Genomic DNA, 16,345 nt, shown 5'->3' on the forward strand with positions numbered 1-16,345 from the left:
CAAGAGAGGTTATTAGTTTACAGCAATAAGGCACGGCTTAGAGAGATTTTGATGAGTTTCAACAAGTGACTTAATTATTTATGAAACCTGCAATTACTAAAGTACATTCATTATCTTTTGCACATGGATAATCCCAACTGAATGAGACTCAGATGTGATGCAGTGCAACAGCATCATTCAGCAAGGTTCTGCAAACACACATTCCTGGTGCATTACTGTGTAACGTCGTATATCTGCTGTTTATAGATTGTTATGATGAAAGACAAAATAATGGCTGCATGATTGAATTCCACAGCTGTAAAAAGCCTGTTTCAGAGTCTTGGAAGCATAGTGTTTGTGGATGTTTAAGATGCTTCTGAATGCATTCATCTGTAGCAGGAGTTGGGCTTTTGTGCCTGACCTACGCCTAAAAAAACACTGCTTACATTTTTAGTGTGAGTGCACGTTAACAACATAATCACACTTTTAAATCAACTCTTTACTGGTTACTTTTTCTCGCTAGGAGATAGTAGTTAAGAGAAATTGCAGAGGAAACACAGTCTATTCTCCTAACCCAGGGGTTGGCAACCTACGGCTCTGGAACCTCATGCGTCTCTTCATCCTCCTTGGAGTGGCTCCTCCCCTTACTGCGTCTTTTCATCCTCCTTGTAGTGGCACCTCCCTTTAATGCATCTCTTCATCCTCCTTGTAGTGGCTCCTCCCTTTACTGCATCTCTTCATCCTCCTTGTAGTGGCTCCTCCCTTTACTGCGTCTCTTCATCCTCCTTGTAGTGGTACCTCCCTTTAATGCATCTCTTCATCCTCCTTGTAGTGGCTGCTCCCTTTACTGCGTCTCTTCATCCTCCTTGTAGTGGCTCCTCCCTTTACTGCGTCTCTTCATCCTCCTTGTAGTGGCTCCTCCCTTTACTGCGTCTCTTCATCCTCCTTGTAGTGGCTCCTCCCTTTACTGCGTCTCTTCATCCTCCTTGTAGTGGTACCTCCCTTTAATGCATCTCTTCATCCTCCTTGTAGTGGCTGCTCCCTTTACTGCGTCTCTTCATCCTCCTTGTAGTGGCTGCTCCCTTTATTGCGTCTCTTCATCCTCCTTGTAGTGGCTCCTCCCTTTACTGCCTCTCTTCATCCTCCTTGTAGTGGCTCCTCCCTTTACTGCGTCTCTTCATCCGCCTTGTAGTGGCTCCTCCCTTTACTGCGTCTCTTCATCCTCCTTGTAGTGGCTGCTCCCTTTACTGCGTCTCTCCATCCTCCTTGTAGTGGTACCTCCCTTTAATGCATCTCTTCATCCTCCTTGTAGTGGCTGCTCCCTTTACTGTGTCTCTTTATCCTCCTTGTAGTGGCTCCTCCCTTTACTGCGTCTCTTCATCCTCCTTGTAGTGGTACCTCCCTTTAATGCGTCTCTTCATCCTCCTTGTAGTGGCTCCTCCCTTTACTGCGTCTCTTCATCCTCCTTGTAGTGGCTCCTCCCTTTACTGCGTCTCTTCATCCTCCTTGTAGTGGCTCCTCCCTTTACTGTGTTCAAGTCAGCTGCGATTCTCCTCTACATGGTCAAGCCAGCCGCTAGCGTTTTTCTTGTGTGCTACTCATTCAACAATTACGGTAGATGAGTTGAATGGAGCAAATGTTCCTTCCGGACAACAAAAGTAAGGGCTCATTTATGCTCTACGTTAAAGACATAGACAGACAGACGGTTCTGTCCGACCTTTGTTTATTACTCACATAATGCTGTCCATTTTCCAGGAGCTTGCGGATGTGAACCAGACAGAGAATATGGAGCAGTACAACTGGGAACTGTGGAGGAAGTGTTGAGTTTTGAAGAGAATCATTTCCATAAATAGTGATACTTTTCATAGAGCGACTGTATGAGTATGAGTACTGTGTACTTTTGAGGTAATCCTACAGCAGATTCCCTTCCAGGCTACAAGTGTTTTATCATCTGAAATAGGCTTTAAGACTAAATTCAGTGATGACTAAAATTATTTTTTCCAATAAGTTCCTCATGAATTTGGTATATTTAGTATTAGTACTTCATATACTGTTAGCACAAATACTATGAAGTACTTTGACTGTGTACTTTTAGAGTAATCATACTCAAAAATCCCTTCCAAGCTCCAAAAGTGTTTGTTTTTTCGTCTGAAATAGGCTTTAAGACTAAATTCAATGATGAATAAAATAAATTTTTCCAATAAGTACCTCGTGAATTTGGTATTTTTGGTATTAGTCCTTCATAAACTATTAGCACATAAACTATGAACTTCTTTTACAGTGTACTTTTGGAGTAATCATACTCCAGATTCCCTTCCAAGCTTCAAAAGTGTTTGTTTTTGTCTGAAATAGGCTTTAAGACTAAATTCAATGATGAATAAAATAATTTTTTCCAGTAAGTACCTCATGAATTTGGTATTTTTGGTATTAGTACTTAATATACTATTAGCACAAATACAATGAAATATTTTTACTGTGTATTTTTAGAGTAATCATACTCCAGAATCCATTCCACACTGCATTTCTGTTTGTTGTATTCAGTGGTTTTAACAGTAAAAAAAGATTAAAACTTTTAAAAGTTTATAAGCTCTGTTATTTTTTGCGGCTCCAGACTATTTTTTTGGTGGAAGAGGGGGCAAAATGGCTCTGACTGATAATAAAGGTTGCAGACCCCCATCCTAACCTCTTGTATATAATGACCTTACCCAATATTAGTACAAGTTAATCACCTTTTGACCAACCAGAACAACAGCTGGAAACATGGATGTAATAAAACAATACACTTCTACTCAGATCATTACAAACCAATATAGTACAAGGTAAGCTGAGTGTGGAGAGGCCATTCCATCCCAACAGCTAAGGCTGGATGAAAACTTAACAAATTCAACCCTAACATCCAAGACACCTGTATTAAATGTGGAACTGAGAGAGGTAGTTTATATCACTGTATCTGGAAATGTGAACATATGCAAGAATTTTGGAGAAGGATAATTAACACAATTTCCAATATTATAGACAAAAAATTCCCAAGTTGCCCAGAGATTTGTATTCTAGGTCTTATTCCAGAAACTTTAGCACTTAGAACTCATGAAAGTAGGCTGGTGAACCCCTGTCTAATACATGTGAAGTGTCTTAGGGGTAGACACTGGAAAAGTGTTGATTGTCCATCGTTGAATTCATGGATTGCTGAACTGTCATCCTGCATAGCTATTGAAAGGCTCACTTACACAATTAAATGGAAGAATCATATCTTTAAGATGTGGAATTCATTTCTCAAATTTTCAGAATCAAGGCCTGATATCTCGTCATCATAACTTACAAAATGAGACCATACCCCCCCCCCCCTTTTTTTTTTTTTAATGATGTTTGTTTATGTGTCAGACATACAAAAATGGAGGTTGACAAGTTTTCAAGTCAGTATTAGTCATATTGACTGAATGAATTTTGCTTGCACACACGTAGAAAATTTGTGTGGGGGAGAAAAATACTTGATTTCAGTGGGTTTCCTTCTGAAATGTTCATTTGACCACCTTTTTTTTCAGATGGCATTAATAAATTTCAATAGTACTCCATCAGTGTATGCATCACCTACAGTATACTATCACTGGACTATTTCAATGAATCTGATAAAATATAATTAAATACACAAGGAGCAGTTAGCAGCACTTGACAAGATTCCCATGTAAATTGCATGAGCATTAAACAGAACTGGCCTGAGGCATGAATGAACTAAGCACCAGCTCAGGGTCCCTGAACCACCAGAGACTGATACATATATACACACCTGATCAAAATTTTAAGACCAGCTGAAAATTTGCATTTACATTTTGCACTGTTGGATCTTAAGAAGGTTCTAAGTACAGTTTCAAAATGCAAAAAAGAAATGGAAATGAGACCAAAAAAGATTGAGTAAGCAATTTATTGAAAACAGCAATTACACTGTTGATCAGCCGATCAAAAGTTTAAGACCACAGCCTTTAAAAGCCAAAATCTGCACAAAATGTGGATTCAATGTCAGGTATTCACACTGTCATGACCTCCTGATGGCAAAGACAAAAAAGCTTTCTCTCTTTCAATGTGAACAGCCTTTTTCAGTTAAATTGTTGTTTTCAATAAATTGCTCACTCAAATTTTTTTGTCTCACTCCCGTTTCTTCTTTTTGCATTTTGAAACTCTACTTAGAACCTTCTTAAGATCCAACAGTGCAAAATGTAAATGCAATTTTCAACTGGTCCTACAATTTTGCTCAGGAGTGTATGTGAAGGCTCCAGCAAACATAATAAATAGTGTTTGCCCTGCAGAAGCAGTGTTTGTCTGATGTCTATTGGAGAAATGCAGCTGTAATAATAAGTTTTATAAACGTGCTTTTTTACTCTGAGTGCTGATGTGGCCCTTGGCAACATGATCGTGTTTAGTTCTGCTGTTGCTCTAATTCATTACTACAAAGATAGTGCACCAACATGGAAGCAGTTCTGTCTCAGTTGTGGGTGATGCCAGCTCTGGTCTCACCTCTGGATCCATTCCGTCGACTCAGTTGAAAGTGCAAATTGAAAATGGAGTTCACCTCATAATGGAGCAGTCTACCTCCTCAGTAAACTCTCCATGGATTTGATATAAGACACCTTTTAGAGCATCTCTTCTTAGTGTGAGGAAAATCCACTTCCTCAAATGAATGAAGTGAAAGTGAATTACTCAAGTGCTCAATGAAGAGTTTGAGCTGAGCTGAATATTAGAGGTTGTCTGAGGTGGGGTTGGTGAAGCTGTTGAGCTTAAGCGAAGTGATGGAGTGTCATATTAAAAAAAGAATTGACTTCACAGCATTGATGCTGCTATTTAAGGTTAGCCTTTTGTTTTCTGTGATTATTTATATTTGAAGCCCAGTCTTAAGCAGGGCACACACTTAAAGATAATTGGGCTTTTTGTCCCGATTTTCCCCCTTCCCAACCAAGGACGGCAAACACCAGAAAATCTTACGTCTTATAAGTAGGGATGGGAATCGTTAAGAATTTAACGATTCCGATTACTCGGTGGGTACAGTGAAAGTGAAACTAAAAGTAAAGACGCTTTACTAATTCCTCTATTGCCGCATTTTTACTACGTGGAACCGGTTCAACTTGGCTCGGCTTGTCTCCCATTGTTGTGCACCTCATTTCCTTTCCCTTCTTACCTTCACAAACTTGTATTTGAGGAGTTACGACATTTGTTGCCCGAACCTGAACCTGAACCGGCCCAGCGTTCACTCTGCTGCTACATTCACAAGCGCCGCTAGGTAGCGTATCAAATACGTGACATTCCTGTAAATGATTCACATGCTGTGGACAAGTGTTTGAGGATATTGGAGGGATTCCACTGTTTTGAAGACAGGGAAGCTTTGACAGTGTTCCAAGTATTTGGACCTGGTGTCATCTGTTTAAACCGTTTCTGCCTCAACTCCATGTTGGCTACGTTCTGACCAAAACAATGCAGCGTACGTGTGACGTCATCGCGAATGCACAACGAAGGCGGAATCGATAAGCAGAATCGTTAAGCAGGCAGGCAAACGATTCCAAGGAATCAAGCTACTGGGAACCGGTTCTCGATTCCCATCCCCACTTATAAGAGTATCCTATAGATTCTCCTGTGGTCTGAGGTGTGTTAAGAGTGAATTTGTCCCCTCAGTCGGCTCTGAAATGGGTCGGAGCCTACGATTGTAAATATTAAACTTGTTCAATATTTACGCCAAAAAATCTCTGTGTGTGTGGGGAAAGCCAACAACTCCTGAGCAGAGTCCTGCACAGGTCCACTTTTCCAAACCCACACCCACCTGTACCCGTGTACATTAGACTCCCAAGCTGACCCGACCCCTAATTAAACACATTGTCTACACATAACTCACTTTTAGGGGCTTCATTTTTCCCTAAAACGCACTTCATCAATAAATCTTTAGTATGTGCTGCTCAATGACATCTGTGGCCGGATGTAAACAGACGTGAAGCTCACTTCAACATAAAACCGGATGTGGATCAACCACAGTCAAATTAGATGATCATCATCATTAAATGTCCTGACAATTATTTTCATCCACAAATTTTAATTTTTTGACTTCCTTGCTTGCTACCCACCCACATTTCGTTTAATTTTACTCGGGCCCATACCGGCAAAAATTTTTTTTTTTTTTTTTTTTACCTGTCCCTGCATGTTTTTGTGGGTTACTCGACCCTTTTTTGGGGGGGTGTGGGGGTTTACCTGACCTGATTCAGGACTCTGCTACCGATTCATGCTATGTTTCTTCTTCTTCGTTTTTGTAAGATCACGTTTGATCATGCGAGATTTCTGTCTTGGAGGACTGGATTCTAGATCGGTGGTGGAACAGGATTGTTATGTGTGTGGTGTGCTGTGTGGTTATCAGCACACACCACACACAGTACGATCAAAACTGTTCAATGCCTGATTTTGTGTCTTCATGTGTGGGGTCTGTGACAGATAAAAATCTCTTCAGATTTAGAAAATCCCTCTGTGTGTACCCCGCTTTACTGCATGGTCTATGTGCGAATCTGCATCTCCTCACAGACGGCTGATGAAAAGAAAAAACATGACATAGTGACTGACAAGACCGGACACATGGGACATGTCTCTACACCATTATTGTTCACATAAACATTGTTTGAGTGACAGCCAATCAGCTGCAGCACAATAACAGCTCTGCTTGTGTTTCAGCATAACTTGAAATACCATTTTTCTCTTTGAGTTACTACGGATTAAGTTGGTCCTTTAAATTTCAAGAAAAAAACTTGGGAATTACTCCCACATTTGGTGCAGAGACCTTTCATTTAGTGCACTCACATAGCTCATGCTTGAATATCGGGTGTCCAGGGAGGGGCACACAATCCTACATGCATAACCAGCTTTGCGCTATTGTCATGGAGCATGTCGAAGATTCAGTTTTCTGTAGCTGTCATTTGGGACCACGTCATCTGAGACAAGATAGAGGCTATAGGGTTTCAGTGTGACTGAAAGATGTTTTCTTTCAGTTGTCTCAGTCTGTTTAAAAAAAATGCAATGCCACTTGTTTTTCCCAGCCCGTATAAGCTCCCTGGGAAAACAATGACTTACTTTCTTAGTCATTTAGCCATAGTACTTAACAACTTCTGCCCTACATAGCATGTTTTTACTTCTGTTTACCAAAAAGACAGCTTAACTGATGACGGGGATACCAATTTAAGTACTTTAGGAAAAACAACAAAAAAAAGATCTTTTTCTGTGTGTTTGTGTTATCTGAGTTAGTGCAGTGGCTTCTATTATTATTCATCCATTATATTTCTTATGCACGTAAATGTAGCTACTGTCAAATATTTAATGGAAAGTAGTTGGCTTCACATACTAATTTGCACACAGGATGTTGACTCTTAATTAAACAGAGATTTAAAACTTTGTATTTCAAGGACAATCTGAATTTAAGTAATTTCTAATACTATCATTTGTAAACGTAAAGCTGTGAGAGTTAAAAGGTGATCAGTGATGGTGGTTTTAGGTGCAGTCACAGAAAAAATTATTAGACCATCAAAAGTCATCAAAAACAATGGTTATGCAATCAAATACTAACTCCTGTGTGTATCATGTGAATAAAACAGACAGAAAAGAAAACATGGAATCCCTAAAAGCACTGTTTTTGTCAGTACAACGCCATAGCTATTGATGTAAGAACTGAAGTGATTTGGGGTATTATCAAGAAAACATGGAAAATGTCTAGATATCAGCTCTGAAATTAAACTCTTATGAGCTGTTTTTGTTGTTATCATTATATTTGTCCAAACAAATGTACCTTTAGTTGTACCAGGCATTAAAATGAACAAGAAATTAAAAATAACAAGGGGTGTCTACACTGCAAAAATCAAAATCTCACCATGTGTATTTTTCTCATTTCTCGTCAAAAATATCTCATCACATTTAAAATAAGACATACTCACCTAACGAGCAAGTTTCCAGTGAAATATAAGAACTTATCTTTAGACAACAGATCTTGAAAATCTTATTTCAAGAAATCTTACCAAGATCATTTTCACTTGTTCCATTGTAAGATTTTTTTTTTTTGCTTGAATTACGAAAAAAAAATCTGCACACATATCCCACTGAAAAGGTATTCTTCAGGTGATTATGTCTTATTTTAAGTGTGATGAGATATTTTGACTAGAAATCAGAAAAATACACTTGGTAAGATTTCGATTTTTGCAGCATAATAATTTTTTCCGCGACAGTATATCAATTCACAGCTCATTTCTGGCTGCTCACTGGTCAACTAAATCATCTCCAATTACAGAAAGGTGGAAATAGATTCACTGAGAAACATTTACTCTCAACATTTTTTCGAAAAGTGTCCACAAAAAGTATCTATGTTTGCTGTTAGATGCCTCTAAGACATCACTAAAGAGGTTGTAAAAGTTGTGAAATCACTGACAAAAATGCAAAGGTGGTAAGATTTGATGTTTGCAAAGAAATTTGATATAACTTGTGAAATAATAGCTGCAAATCCTACCAATTTGAACAAAAAATAGAAAAGCAGTTCCTATCATGTATCTAGGCTAGATCCCCATGATAATGTAGCTTGTTTCTTTTTTTCTGTGTTTCGTGTTGATGATAAAAATGCACTGAGCATAGATATTGATCTTTTAATATGAGGATGAAGGTAGTTCACACATCACTATATACTGTGAAATGATAATTACACTATGACAGAGCAGCAAAAAGAGCAGATTTGAGTCTTTATTTGCCTGGAATTTGCATTTGTAATGTTTTTCAAATAAAAGTTAAAGTCATGTCTGGGCAAGGGAATAGGTTGGCTTTTGTCTCTACTCCCTTTGGTCAAATATACAGTCGCATAAAAAAAATATTAGACCATCAAAAGTCATCAAAAACAATGGTTATGCAATCAAGTACTAACTCCTGTGTGTATCATGTAACTAAAACAAAGGGAAATTAAAACATAGAATGCCTGAAAGCACTGTTTTTGTCAGTACAATGCCATAACTATTGATGTAAGAACTGATGTGATTTTGGTTATTATCAAGAAAACATGAAAAACGGCTAGATGTCAGGTCTAAAATTAAACTCTTATGAGCTATTTTTGTTGTTATCGTTATATTTGTCCAAACAAATGTACCTTTAGTTGTACCAGGCATTAAAATGAACAAGAAATTGAAGAAAACAAGGGGTGGTCTAATATTTTTTTTCTGCGACTGTATATTCATGGCAGACAGGAAATTGGTGTCAGAGGTGAATAATACAACATATTTACTATTAATCCTTCATTAGATCATACGTTTGTGTCTAAACTTTCAATAAAAGTTAAAGAAAATCAAATCAATAGCAGTAGCTTTAAGCATTTGTTGTCTTTCTCACCGCCACTAACAAACAGCAACTTCAAATTTGCCTTGGACACAACATTTCCTTTAACGGGTCCATTTGGGAGCTACTGCTGCTTAATGAATACAGCTCCCAGCATGTTCATACTCTGGCAAAATGCCTAATATCATGCAACTGCGCTAAACTATGCTATAAGACAGTGGTTTACCAAGTCTTTCGAGGTTGTTTTGGCAGCATTGACTGGAAGTAACAGATCACAGGGGAGCCTTTGGTTTAAAATATGTTGTCCCAGTGTATTTCTGGGACCTAGTTGTACATTTTCCAATGCTAACATAAAAGAAGATCGACTCGGGGTCAGCCAAAATGCTATCTCGTCATGAATACACTGCCCCATGCTTGTAAATGTCCTCTGATACTGTGCACCATCCTGCCAGTAGGAACAATGAAAAATGACTTGTCTCATTTGCTTATTGTGTGCAGTCAGGAGGCTGCTTTTCAGATTGGGAGCTCCGGTTTGGAAATCTTCCTCAGGCTCTCATCCAGCCTGGCTGTCACCTCTGCTTTGTTCCCTGAGGTTTCATTTTTTATCTGTCACCAAGGGATCTTTCCTCCCCTCTTCAGCCCTCTGATCTCTTTATTAGAGGTTGTCCCAGTGTGGCAGGGGGAGCTTGTCATACCATGGGCTGTAATTTGTGAAAAATCTGTGTAATTTTCTTACATGAGGAATAATGTTTTACTGTACTACCAGGATAGATTGTAAGGGGAAAGTCTTTTTCTTCTTCCTTTTGTAGTGTACTACATACGGAGCTACCCTTTTTAAATTAGTCTCGGACATCCTCCAAATCATAAGAGGTTCCTTAATTTGACCTTGGATTCACAATACAGCTGTTCACCAGACCACCTAAAACAAGAAGTCATGACCCTGTTGAAACAGAGACAAAATCAACACTTTAAGGGTTTGAATCAAGGCAAATCCAAGTGTAAGGCAATAGAATCTGACTGTTTGTATGATATTCACCAAAAAAGTACATTTTCTTAAGGTGGTTAAACTTCAAGGGCAGTGGTTCCAAACCTTTTTTGGCTCGTGACTCCATTTTAACATCACAAATTTCTGGCAACCCCAGACATTCAAAACATAGACTTTTTTTTTTTTTTGGCTAAAATTAATTTGTTTTTGATCGTGTAATAGTTTGCTATACTATGTTGCAAATAAATGTTAATTTTAGATGACATCTAGTCTATATAATGTATATTATTATGGACGGAGGCAGAAAAGCCAGGTGTAGATTACTGCACAAAGTGAGAATTTTATTTTCCTAGGTCAGGATATGTACAATCAGTCCAGCTTGGATTTACAAGGCTGACGATTAATACTGAACAAACAATAACTCAAACTATGAATTATGAAAGAGCTGCAGCATCTGAAACCGACCACAATGAACATTTGACAGATAAACAGTACCACAGTGCCTCAGTTTCAGCTTCAGAGTTTGTCATGACTTTTATGTATTGGGACTGTCTCTCTCAACTCAGCATATATTTTTTATTATCTCCACCAGGTATAACGGTGGAGGTTGTGTTTTCATCAGGGTTTGTCTGTCTGTCTGTTTGTGTGTTAGCAAGATAACTCAAAAAGTTATGGATGAATTTGGATGAAATTTTCAGGAAATGTTGATACAGGCACAATGAACAAATGATTAAATTTTGGTGGTGATCGGAGAGGAGTGCTTTTCTAGTTAGTAATCATTATTATTATTATTATTATTATTTTTATTTATTTATTTTTTAATCAATTACTAGAAATTTCAGGCAATCCCATTTGAATTAGTTGGTGATGGTTCAACATATCATGTCTTCAGCTTCTCTTCCAAAGTTTTTGGTAAATTCTGCCTTAAATCATATGTGATTCAACAGCACCCACCAATAATCTCATAAAAAAAACAAACAAGTGGTGCCAGGTACAACAAACCCCGCCCCTCGCATATATTGTAGGTTATTTTGGCATTGATCCAGCTGATGTCATCATGTCTATGTGTGTGCTGATGTCAGCATATCAATTACTTCAATATATGTGCCAAGTCTGAGGTAAATTGAAACAAAATTTAAGTTTTTATAGACATTTGAAATGTTGCCCATAAGAAGTTAATGGAAGAAGGAAAAAGTTTTTAAAAATCAATAAAAAATTTGAACTCTGACCAATTATTCCCAAAATGTAACCACATCTATTGTGGGTCACTGGCAATATATAAACCAAATTTGGTATGAATTCAACGTATAGTTTTGCTGCTACAGACATTTGAAATTTTGCCAATTATAAGTTAATGGAAAAAAAAAAGATTTTAAAAATTCATAAAATATTTGAACTTTGACCTACTGTTCCCAAAATGTAATGACATCTATTCTGGGTCACTGGCAATCTATAAACCCAATTTGGTATGAATTCAACCAATACTTTTGTTGCTAAAGTGTTAACAATCGAAGAAACCGAACCAAAAACAATACCCCTTGCCTCCTCTTCAGGGGGTGGGGTAATAATACAACTGATGTAACTATGTACTGAATAAACCAGTGAATGGCAGGCTGGGGAACGAACTGGGTGGTACTAAACATGGGGACGGGGGAGGTATCTGTCTCTGGGGAAAGGTCATGAAAATTAAATGTGCACAGTAAATGAATTATTCTCTTGTAGTTTTAACTTGCACTTGAATTAATCAAGGAATTTTGGCGTGGAAAATTAACACTAGCTAAAATATTACTTGATTATTCGCGGTGATATATTGAAATAAATTGATATATGAGTAACATATTCAACAAATTATGGACTAAGGTAAAGAATTTATGTCAGACTTAAATTCATTCGCTTGTTTTCCATTTTCCCCTGAGATTTAAGTAAAGTCTAATTATGCACTCTATGTCCAACCTAATCATTACGATCCTTTATAATCATTTCAGTAATTTGAAAAATGAGCGTAAAATCCCTATCCTCGGCTGTCATCACATCAGCAGTCTCCCGTACAGCAAGGACTCATGGGAAACCAGACTGACAGTTTCATTTTTTATGATCCCAATGCACAAAGAAGAATAATTCAAACTTTGCCTGATTCGCACTGTGCTAGTACAATAATATGGACCACATTTTACATGCCCTTCAGGATGAAGACATTTAATGTGTTGGAAAGACTTAATTATAACCTCGCTTGCACATTAATGATGCTACAGTGACAGATTCTTCATCTGTAAAGGCAGAATCTGAGGTAGAGCTTCACCTGTAGCAGTACAACAGTTAAGAATCATTTTAACTATACTTTTATTGCTTTTCTTGAAGTTATTTATTTTTATTTTGGCGCCCATTCATTTATTTCCTTAAATTTTAAGCTTATTATTTATTAAGTTGCCATACTCTCTGTTCAACTTCAGCTTGTATTTTACCATTTACTAGTTATTTGGCTTTAATACAAGATCACGAAATGAAAAGAAAACCACTACTCTTATTTTTTAAGTTGCTTCATTGTTATTTTTTATTCTTTGTTTCTTAATATCACTTCCTGTTCTTTGCTCCTAGCGTTGTTTACCACTGGGGAATGTTCACGTCTGATACAACCCCAGTATCCTAGTTTTTTTTAATGCTATTTGCTCATGTTGTCATCTTTATTCTATATAAACCAGCACCGTTGAGAATGAGGCAACACACTGGGTGTATTGTCTGAGGTTTTAAATAAATGAAAAGGAAACAAAAACACATTAAGTAGCAGGCATGTCATTTAGAATTGATAAAGATGTGATTCTGAGAATGGATGTACAGTACTGTGCAAAAGTCCTCGATCAACATTAGGTTTGTTGTTTTAGTTCTAATGATCACATGTGCATTTCTCAGTCTTCGTAGTAGGATCCTATCTGCATATATATGAAGTATGTACAGCAGTAAAAGCTAACATTTCAGGGAAATAAACAGCTTCTATAAACCAAAGTGATAGTTTTTAATGTGACCTCCCTTTGCATTTAACATGTCTTTAATCCAGGGTTCTCAAGCTCAATTTACCTGGGGGCCACTGGAGGTAGAGTTTGGGCCAGGCTGGGCCACATTCAGTATTCCACAAAAAAAAAAGGGTTTCTTTACTTTACTTGCAGCTAGTACCATGCACTTTTTGATAACCTCTCCTTCTTTGAATGGCTTACCGGCCGTAGCAATTATCTCACTCACCACGTAGCTAGCTTCGACTGCTGCTTTATTCTCCTTGCTTGCTTTCTTGAATAAATCTTGTAGCCTCAATAGACATTTTTTTAAGATTGGCGACCTGGTTCTTTCTCCCATCTTCCTGGTATTTTGTATACTCCTCAGCATGTCTAGTTGAGTAATGATGTCAGACGTTGTATTCCTTAAACACCGCAACTTTGTCTGTGCATATGAAACACATAGGGGTGCCCCTGTGCTCATCAAAAAAATAATCCATCTCCCACTTTTCCTGAAATTGCCTGTGCTTGTTGCCAACCCTTCTCTTCATGGTATGTTTTGAGAGAGACATGACTGGAACTGGGTGCTGGCATATATTTTCCGTCCTCTGTTTCAGCTAAGTGCATAACATTCATACTTCAGCAGGTACTTCGCGGTTGGCTAGCTTGACAACAAATGCCGTCGGAAGCTGTCACGAGACGATCTATGGTAGCCCATAAGTGATAAAAATAACTAAAACTTGAAAAGTACTATGAGAGCGCAGACCTCCGCCAAGGCAGATCAGTCCGCCCCAACCACCCTCCCCATCACCACCAAAATTTAATCATTTGTTCCTTGTGCCAGTATCAACATTTCCTGAAAATTTCATCCAACTCCGTCCATAAGTTTTTGAGTTATCTTGCTAACAGTCAGATGAACCAAAAAAAAAATCCGCCCCCACCCCACCCCATCCCCCCGATCACCACCAAAATTTAATCATTTGTTTCTTGTGCCAGTATTAACATTTCAGGAAAATCCATCCATAACTTTTTGAGTTATCTTGCTAACAGACAAAACAGATAGACAGACAAACCCCGATGAAAACATAACCTCCGCCATTACACTTGGCAGAGGTAACTAGAAAAGCACTTGGAGAACGCAGACCTCTGCCAAGGCAGATCACCCCCACCCCCCCCATCACCACCACCAAAATTCAACCATTTGTTCCTTGTACCAGTATCAACATTTCCTGAAAATTTCATCCAAATCTGTTCATAACTTTTTGAGTTATCTTGCTAACAGACAAACAAACCCCGATGAAAACATAACCTCTGTCGTTCCTTGGTGGAGGTAACAAAAGCATGGCAAGACTCCGCAAAAAGGTGCGTTTGGGAACTATGTGCGAGCCGCACTAACACTAAACTTTGATGTCAAGTAGGGGGCCACAAAATATCATTCCGCAGGCTTCAATTGGCCCCCGGGCAGCCGAGTTTGAGACCCCTGCTTTACTCCTTTTGTTCAAACCATATGAGTTTTATAGCATTCATTTTCTGATGTTTTATACCAGGTTTCATTCAACACATGTCAGATGTTTCTAATTGTTGTTTCTAAGTGTTGGGGTCACAATAAATACTGACTTTAACCTTTATAACCCATTTAATTCAGTGTACATATTTCCTGTATTTTCTTGTTGTATGCGAAGAAAATAGAATGAGAAGTAAATATGTATGATCATTTCAACCCTGTAAAAACAACAAGGCTAAAGGTAGACATAGACTTTCTTTCTTTCTTTCTTTTGAACATGCAAAGAAACAAAATAAAACAAAAACAAAATAACATTTAAATGAACAGAATCTATCTTCGAGTACAAGCAAGTCTGAATTTGCATGGTTGAAAAGGAGTAGGAAGAAGTATAAACTTTTTTAATCCTACCCCTCAAGTACTTTTGCAGAGTACTGTGTATTTTTGGAGAAATGTGCCATATAAAGGAACTAAAAATATGGCAGAAAGTTGTGAGTGGGCTCTAGGGTTATGTATGAAAAGCTGTTGCAGTTGCTTTTGTGTGGGAAGGGGAAGATACTCATCATCCCATAATAGCTTATATTGATTACGTGACACATGCTCTATTGATTATATATTGATGTATGAATCCTCTTCAGAAATGCTATAGGGGCATTATTGATAGGATATTTGTGCAGCCCCCACCCATCAGTTATAAATAAATCATGTCTAATGTGAGAGAAAGTGTTAGAGCGGTTTGAAAAGCTGCTGCTGTTGCGGTGTCTGACCTGTGGAATGGGATTTACAAGCTGTGATTTTATTATGTTTCGTCTATAATTTGGCAGGACTGGCATTTGACCACAGCGAGCGTTTCAGATTATGTGAGAACGGTAGAGGCCTTTCTCTGTCAGGAGGCATTTCACTGGGGGTGAAATTGCATCTCCCTCACTCTCATTCACACAGACCCATGACGAGAAATTGCATCGGAGGATTAGTCATGCAGTGGCCTGTCAGTATTTACATTGGAGCAGGATTTCACTATGTATGAATTTCACAGGAGGGAACCTCACAAGCTCAAGGTGAAGGGATGAGCAGGGAATCTCACACCGCAGGGTTTAGGCTCAGTGTTACATCTGCTGCCTGACTGAGCCGCCTTCATCCACTTATCATGTACAGCAATGTGAGAGTGCCGATGTTTGTTTGTCTTTGTCACAGAGGACCAGATCCCGCATGGTTTCCCCACCATTGACATGGGGCCCCAGCTGAAGGTTGTGGAGAGAACACGTACGGCGACGATGCTCTGCGCCGCCAGTGGTAATCCCGACCCTGAGATCTACTGGTTCAAAGACTTCCTACCTGTAGACATCAGCAGCAGCAATGGACGAATAAAACAGCTGCGCTCAGGTAAAGCACTCCTCTCAGACAGGTTTTTATTTCCAACCTTTTACCAGGTCACTGATAACACACTGAAGGACAAGGATTAGGGTTACGTTTGAGCCTTGTTTAAACAGATGTAGCTTTGGTTGTGTTTCAGCCATATGTTAAGGACAAAGACCAGAAAATATTCCCTTTAAAACGAAGTCAAATACATGCATT

General features: G+C 38.5%; 1 protein-coding gene across 8 annotated transcripts in view; it reads left to right on the forward strand.

Annotated features, from left to right (window-relative positions):
* Window positions 1-16,345, forward strand: part of ptprfa (protein tyrosine phosphatase receptor type Fa) — a 563,163-nt gene that overhangs the window by 215,905 nt on the left and 330,913 nt on the right. For all 8 annotated transcript variants that reach the window (XM_030132451.1, XM_030132452.1, XM_030132453.1 and 5 more), the window contains exon 5: window positions 15,965-16,153. In XM_030132451.1, the coding sequence (XP_029988311.1) occupies window positions 15,965-16,153 (189 nt within the window). The remainder of the gene's footprint in view (window positions 1-15,964; window positions 16,154-16,345) is intronic.

The sequence above is a fragment of the Sphaeramia orbicularis genome, chromosome 4, assembly GCF_902148855.1.
Source record: "Sphaeramia orbicularis chromosome 4, fSphaOr1.1, whole genome shotgun sequence".
Classification (NCBI taxonomy): domain Eukaryota; kingdom Metazoa; phylum Chordata; class Actinopteri; order Kurtiformes; family Apogonidae; genus Sphaeramia; species Sphaeramia orbicularis.